Source organism: Parathielavia appendiculata (genome assembly GCF_033297405.1).
Source record: "Parathielavia appendiculata strain CBS 731.68 unplaced genomic scaffold N657scaffold_5, whole genome shotgun sequence".
NCBI lineage: Eukaryota > Fungi > Ascomycota > Sordariomycetes > Sordariales > Chaetomiaceae > Parathielavia > Parathielavia appendiculata.
In genome coordinates, this window is record NW_026944224.1 from 490,357 (window position 1) to 497,043 (window position 6,687).

Below are 6,687 nucleotides of genomic sequence, written 5' to 3' on the forward strand. Positions count from 1 at the left end.
GAGGATCCTGGACTGGCTGATGGACTCGGGGAAACTGCCGATGTACGGTCTGGCCAGGAGGCTGGAGCTGGAGCTCGCAGTCTGATACCCTTTCCTTCGAAGGCCAAGAGGCCTTCCCATTTTGTATTTGCAGGATCGCACACTGACCGTTTCCTTCATTGTCGATATGGGTTTTTCACCCGGCCCACGAGGGCGCGGTTTTCCTGTATAGTAAGTTGTTGAAGGTCCGGCACGCCCTAGGGCACAGCGGCGTAGGAATAATAAATATATAGATAAGCCTATTGAAAGAGCAGCCTGGATAGTATAGGCTAGAGGACTAGGTGGCCGTAACTATAAATACGGGAGCTAGGGGACTACCAACGATCTGATCAATTTACTTACCTACTGTAATTGTGAAAGCGATTGGCACTCGCTACTATAGAGATTCGTAGGGAGGGAGCCGCGTAGGTATAATATAACACTAGGAGAACCCTAGATAGCAGCTAGCTATAGAAACAAGGCGAGAGCGTTAAGCAAGCGCTTCGTCCCAAAGATAGTAGCGTCGATTATCGCTATCCTTATCAAAGACTAGCCCGGAGGATCCTTCTATAGCTTAGTCAGATAGCCTAGACTAGAGTTTAAGGAAGGAGGATATTTCAAGCAATGTAAGAGCAAGTAAGGCCCCTTAGGAGAACATATTGTTAAAACCTTCCTCTAGGCGTATAATGGGAGAGCCCTAGCAAGGGTATTCGCAATATCATAAACGCCTACTTCACGCTAAACCACTACCTATGCCGCTTCTAAACGGCATTGGTAGTTGTCTCATATAAGCCTAGGAAGACAATCGAGCAATAAAAGGAGGCTAGCGCCTATAGGCCTATCTAGCTACTTAGCTCGGTAGGCAAGGTAATTAAGGTAGCGCTGGGTAAGTGTATTTTCCATGCACCGAAGACACATTACATCGTTCCTGAGATGTAGATAGGCTTTCTCTAAGGGCAGTCAACAGAAATAGCGATCAAGGTAGTAACTAATGTGGGATATATAGCGTAGAGAAGCGGCGCCTACGTCTCGTTGCTATAATTAGACTTGACAGGAGCCTTCAACTAGAATAACTAAACCTGGCTGTTATATATGCTCCGTGGTCTAGGCTTCGAGAGAAAGCCTATACTGCTCCTACGTAGCTACTGTAAAGGGAGAACAGCTTATTTAGTCTTTAATGACAGAAGATACAAGAGGATTAGCTCATATAAGGAATACTGTAAGGGTCCCTAATATTTATAATCCTTTTCATTCTCTAAATAGTCCTTAACCCAACACAATACAAGAAGCATCCGATTCTGCACTTTCTGACCCGCTCTCTTCAACTACAGAGTCCTCTATACGGCCCGCATCAATTTGAGCCTGGTGGGATCAGGGACCACCCTCTTCCTTCGCAACGGCCGGGCTGCCTCCAATTGGGCCTTCAGAGCTTCGTTGTCACGGGTAGTGACAGTGTGAGGTTCATGTGCGCAACTCCTGGTTCGACTGGACAGTTCGAACCACGGTCCCTCTTTTGAGGGTGTTACGCAGTGGTCAGTTGCGCCCACCCGTGACATTCGTTTCTTGTCGTAGCCGAGCCAATTCAAATTCCTTCTCGTCAAGCCTTTTCAACCTTCTTGAACAAGAGCCACCGGGTAGAGATATCTTGTCGTCGGATGACCAAGTTGTTTAGGTGGCCCCGAAAGTCTGTCTTCTTCCGTGGAGTCGTGAATTCGAGATCCTTAGCCATAGTAATGGACTGGCTAGTTGACCTGAATACTGGAGTCTGTGGTAGAAGTATTGATCATCAATGCCGGGTCCCTGGCTCGAATTCTTGAGCAAGAGACGGCTCATTAGAGGGTTGGCCATACTGACGGGTCATAACCCAGCTGCCCTCCACCCGGCTTTGATATTATGAGCCGTGATTGCCTCCCGACGGGCCGTCATAAGGCACTTCAACATCATCTGCTTGCCTAAGACCGTTGATTTAGACCAGCTGGTCATTTGGTTGAGGAGCTTGCGGTAGGTGTGCTTCAGCGGGGAGAAGACTGATAAATCCAATGGCTGGAGAACGTGGGAGGTATGAGCTGGTAAAAAGAGCAACTGGATATTGTTGCTGAAGCACTCCCACATGAATTCATTGCTTGTATGGCTGTTATGACCGTCCAGTATCAACAGCCGCCTCTGGGAAGGATCCTGCGGCTGGGTCCGAGGGATGAAGACCCGTTGAAGCCATTCCAACGCAACCGCCCTATTCACCTAGCCTTTGTCGGTTGCAGTGAATAGCCAATCCTTCAATTCATCCTTGGCGATAGGGAACCACTGTTGTTGAACGCTCTTGCCCCTCGAAATGACAGCTGGTGGGAGTGCTGCCCCTGTCGCAGAGACATACTCTAAGAAGGAGGTCTAGGCGCGCGAACCAGGGACCTTCCTTTGTATTGCGCGTGTACGAGCATTTCCAGCTACCAAGCCGTTGGTTCCCTGGCCTTCTATAAGGCCAAATTCGTCAAAGTTGTAGCGGTTGGCGGGCAAGATGTCCTTGATGGCTGGGATATTCAGGAGTGGAAAGCAGCTGCGGATAACCGGGTCAGTGGCGCTATGACCCGGGCTGAGTCGATCTTACGGCCTCTCTGGGTTAGGAGTACCGGGTTCCTGCGAAGAAACCGCGTCATCCAGCCCTTCCCGACAGTCGTACGGGTGGCTCCCTGTGCCTATAGAATTCGGCTGGCGAACTCTCTAATCTGGGCATAGGTTGGTGGAACACCGAGGGCAGCCTCGGTCAAGACCCATCGAGCAAGATGATCTTCCTATACCCGACTAAGGGTCTATTGCGGTTCGGCCGTAGTTAAATAGGTTTGTTGACCGTGAAGTCGGCTTTGGAGGGTAGTCTTTGAGATACCGAACTCACGGCTGATACTTCGTATCGAACGACTACCTTGGTAGCATTCCGCAATCGCATCTTGCAAATCCTGTTTAGTATAAGCCATCTGAAACTGACGGTAATATAGTTTTAAAAAATAAGTTCGTTTGGCTAAGAATTGACTAAGTTATGGTAACTTGAAGAGGTTGGGTTGAAAAAGCGGTATGGGTTTGCCAAGTGGTGTGAATGGGGGGTGGTCCGAATAGGGCGTGTTCGACTTATCCTTACAGTGTGTATGCCTCTACATTCCTCGCACTACCTCTAGCCACTCGATGTCGGCTACTTTGGGCCACTGAAGCAGGCGTACGGCCGCCAGATCGAGCACTTGATGCGTATGCATATCAACTGCGTGAGCAAGCTCGAGTTCCTCTGTGCCTTCCACAAGGCCTTCTTTGCCTCTATGACGGAGAAAAATATACGCGGTGGCTTTGCAGGTGCTGGCCTTGTGCCGTATGACCCAGAGAGGATGCTTTCTAAGCTGGATGTAAAGCTTCGTACACCAACACCTCTGAACTCCCGCGCCGGCACTCTACCACTTTGGGTCTTACAGATACCATACAACCCCCGGAAAGCCAACGCGCAGTCAACACTCATTAAGACTCGCATCGCCAACCATCAGAATAGCTCCTCAACTTCGATGTTGGCTGCTGTGGACCAGCTTACCAAGGGTACGATGGCTATGATGCACGAGGTGGCTCATCTTCGGTCAGAGGTTTCTTCGCTCCGTAAGGCCAACGAGGCGTTAAGTAAAGCGCCGGAGAGCCTAGAGAACACGCGTAAGCTTGGAGTATCACTTGTAGTGCAAGATGCAAAGAATCTATTGGGCCAGAATGGCGTGGGTGATGAGGGAGTGCAAGAAGCGCAGCCGGGTGGTAGTGGTGCAGGGGAGGGCCGTACGAAGGCTCAGCGCTGTGGTGCATGGGGCATGCTTGGCCATAATGCCCATACTTGCCAGGAGGCTGCGGAAGCATCTGATCAATTGTTTCTGATGTAACTGCAGTTGGTTCTTAGTGTCATTATGTTGCAATTAAGGATAGTTGTTATGGTCCGGAAGAGAGTTGTCTAACTTAAATATCATGCCGACTCGCTTATCATACACGTTATATATTTATTATCATCCTACACCGCTATGCCCTAGGGCTCGCTAGACCCTCTACTACTAATTTCAAAGGAAAACCATGCCTGCAAGGCTGGACTGAGAACCTCTGTCTCCTCTATACTAGTCTGAAAGTCCTGAATCCACCCACTATAGCGAAAAGAAAGGCACAGATAGCTAACTAGACTATCGAACTAGCCTAGTTGTAGCCATACAGCTAGTCTATACTCTAGGAGTCTCCCAGAGCATAGTAGCTACCTAATCACCTTCCTTGCAGCCTTCTCTCTTTGTTTCCCCACTCGTCGAGAACCCTATATAAGTCTCTCTGCGAGCGTATCTCTATAGCCGGCCAGGTCCTTGGCTTCGGTGGTTGGGGCACCACACAGCTAAGTGTTCTACTGTTCCCCTGCCCTGGCCGTGTTCGCAGTAGGGGGTAGGTATTCGAGAGACCCTGGCCCGGAAGAGGAAGCCTTTGAGGCCTATAGCCCCGGTCCGAGCCTGGGTTAGTAGGGAGCTCTCGGCCTTTGTAAGGCCCTCGTGCCTTTCTAGTGCCCTTTGTCAAGTTTTTGGCCGGTGGTCGGCCGGTTGTACGGTGGGTAGGGCCTGGTTCCGGGTCCTATACCGTATAGTCGATCGGTGGCCTCCTGGGCCTACCTAGCCTTCCAGGCCTTATCGAGAGAGCCTCCGTAGAGTATTTGCCTTGGGCTCTCCAGGCTGCAATAGCCTCTGTAGCTTCTTCAATTGCTAGAGGTTGCATTGACCCTCTGGCTCTTGATAGTCCGTGGAAGCGGTTGCAGATCTTGTTACAGGCCTCCTCGACTAGCAGGCTAGGAGGCCGGTATCTTGGAAGAGGCCTTGTTGCAGGCCCACTTGCAGGCCTTATTGTCGGCTGGGAAGACTGAGTAGTTAGGAGAGTAGGCTTGTGGAGCCTGTCTTCAAAGTCGGCTAGTCTCTTGTCCAAATAAAGGTCCAGTGGAGGAACCTACGTTTCAGCGTCAAAGTGTCGGGCTGGGGTGGCCTTATAGGCCCCGGCCACTATTCTTAGGCTCCTATCCTAGGGCTTCTGCAGGTCTTTTGCAATGCCCCGTGGCTGGCCTTCAATGGGATAGGCCGGTGAAGCTTGAAGCTCCGTAGGCTAGGGCACTGCGAATGCACCTAGTATAGACCTCCCTGGCCTTGGCCAGGGCTGGGCCCCAGATCTTAGCAGCTATTCTAGTGGTGCAAAGTCCTATGTTTTCAGCTTTCGTTCAACAGCTTCCCTGTGAGCTGTCCAATTTAGCTAGACTCTAAGGAACCGGCTAGAAGGTATAGGCTGTATAGCGTCGAAGCTTTGGCCCTAAGGTGGGCCAGGTTCACTAGGTTTGGCCATTGCCTTCGGCCTTTGTTTAGGTGGATCAGCTCGCTCTTTCATTGGTCAGAGACCATCCCTCTAGACTCGGCTCACTATAAACAGGTCTTCCAGGCCTCTTCTAAGATAAGTATATAATTCGAGCGTATAAAGAACGAGCTTATCTACTTTTGATATATGTAGCGCCTATTAGCGACAAATTTGATTGATCAGGATACGAGCGACTAGGTGTGACGAATCTCGAAGCCTCAACTTGTGAAAGGGAGTCCTGAAGCTTATAACTTGATGAGGAGGTGAGGTTCGGTGAAGCCAAAAGGTTGACGACAAGTGCACAAGCAAATGTCTCAACGGTAAATGTAGCTAACTGCTTATATTGCTTATTAGACGACTTCCGGCGCCCTCCAGAATGAGTGACTATATACTGTAGAGTTTTCATCATCGCCCATGATCGTAGTCTACCGAGAGCTCTCCTGGATCGCCTTAGGTAGCCAGCTACCCAAATCTACCCTTCATTGCCCGGCCGCTACGGCTACCGTGTGAGCCTCGTGCGGGTGCCTGCAGCTTCCTTGAGAGAATGATTGGCTCCGGTGTTGTGTCTCGTGCCCGACCGGGCCTGTATATAGTTGGTTTGTGACGCTAGAGCTAGCCCTTACTAAGTTGGCTAGATTCCTTAGGGTCTAACTTTTAACTATAGGCTATTCTGAAAAGCTTATAAGAAAAAGATAGGTATAGAGAGAGCAACTGAAAGGCTTATACTTGCTAGACTCATTATAGATGTATATAGAATATAACGTGATTCACCATTGACTCGGACACCCCATTGAGTCGGACACATTTTCCAGACTATGCCACTACAAACTGCCAAAAGTTCACCAGACTGATGCAATCAATTGAAACTACTCAGAATCGCTTGAGCTATCTATTTCTCCAGCCTCCGAGCATGTCCTTGCATTATGGCCAGTCTTGCGGCAGATGCCACAGAGCCGTAAATCCGTCCGACGCCTCTTTGATGGTCCTTCAATTTCCTCCTCAACGCGCTCTTCCTCGTCCACCATACCTTTCTCTGCCATTTTTTCCCTAGCTTGGCTTCCATTGATAGCCCCGCCATCTTGGAGACGCGTCCGTTTGGCTCTGTGGCGCTTTGAGAGTGCTTCGTTGGCCTCCTGAAGTGTCCGTACCTCGGCCTCCAAAAGGGTGACCCGATGAGAAACTGCTTGCATTCCCTTCGAAAGCTGGTCAACAGCAGCTAAAATCGGAGTCGGAGAGCTTCCCTGGTGTCTCGCAATCTGATCTTTGATAAGGGCAGACTGCGAAAGGGCTTCGTTG

At 50.1% G+C, this 6,687-nt stretch overlaps 1 protein-coding gene across 1 annotated transcript in view; it reads right to left on the reverse strand.

Moving 5' to 3' along the window:
• Positions 1-2,708: 2,708 nt before the first annotated feature.
• The window catches only part of N657DRAFT_571152 (uncharacterized protein), a gene marked incomplete at both ends in the record, with an annotated part of 5,175 nt that continues 1,196 nt past the window's right edge, over positions 2,709-6,687 (reverse strand). The window contains one exon of the mRNA XM_062788792.1: positions 2,709-2,804. Coding sequence (XP_062647998.1) covers positions 2,709-2,804 — 96 coding nt within the window. The remainder of the gene's footprint in view (positions 2,805-6,687) is intronic.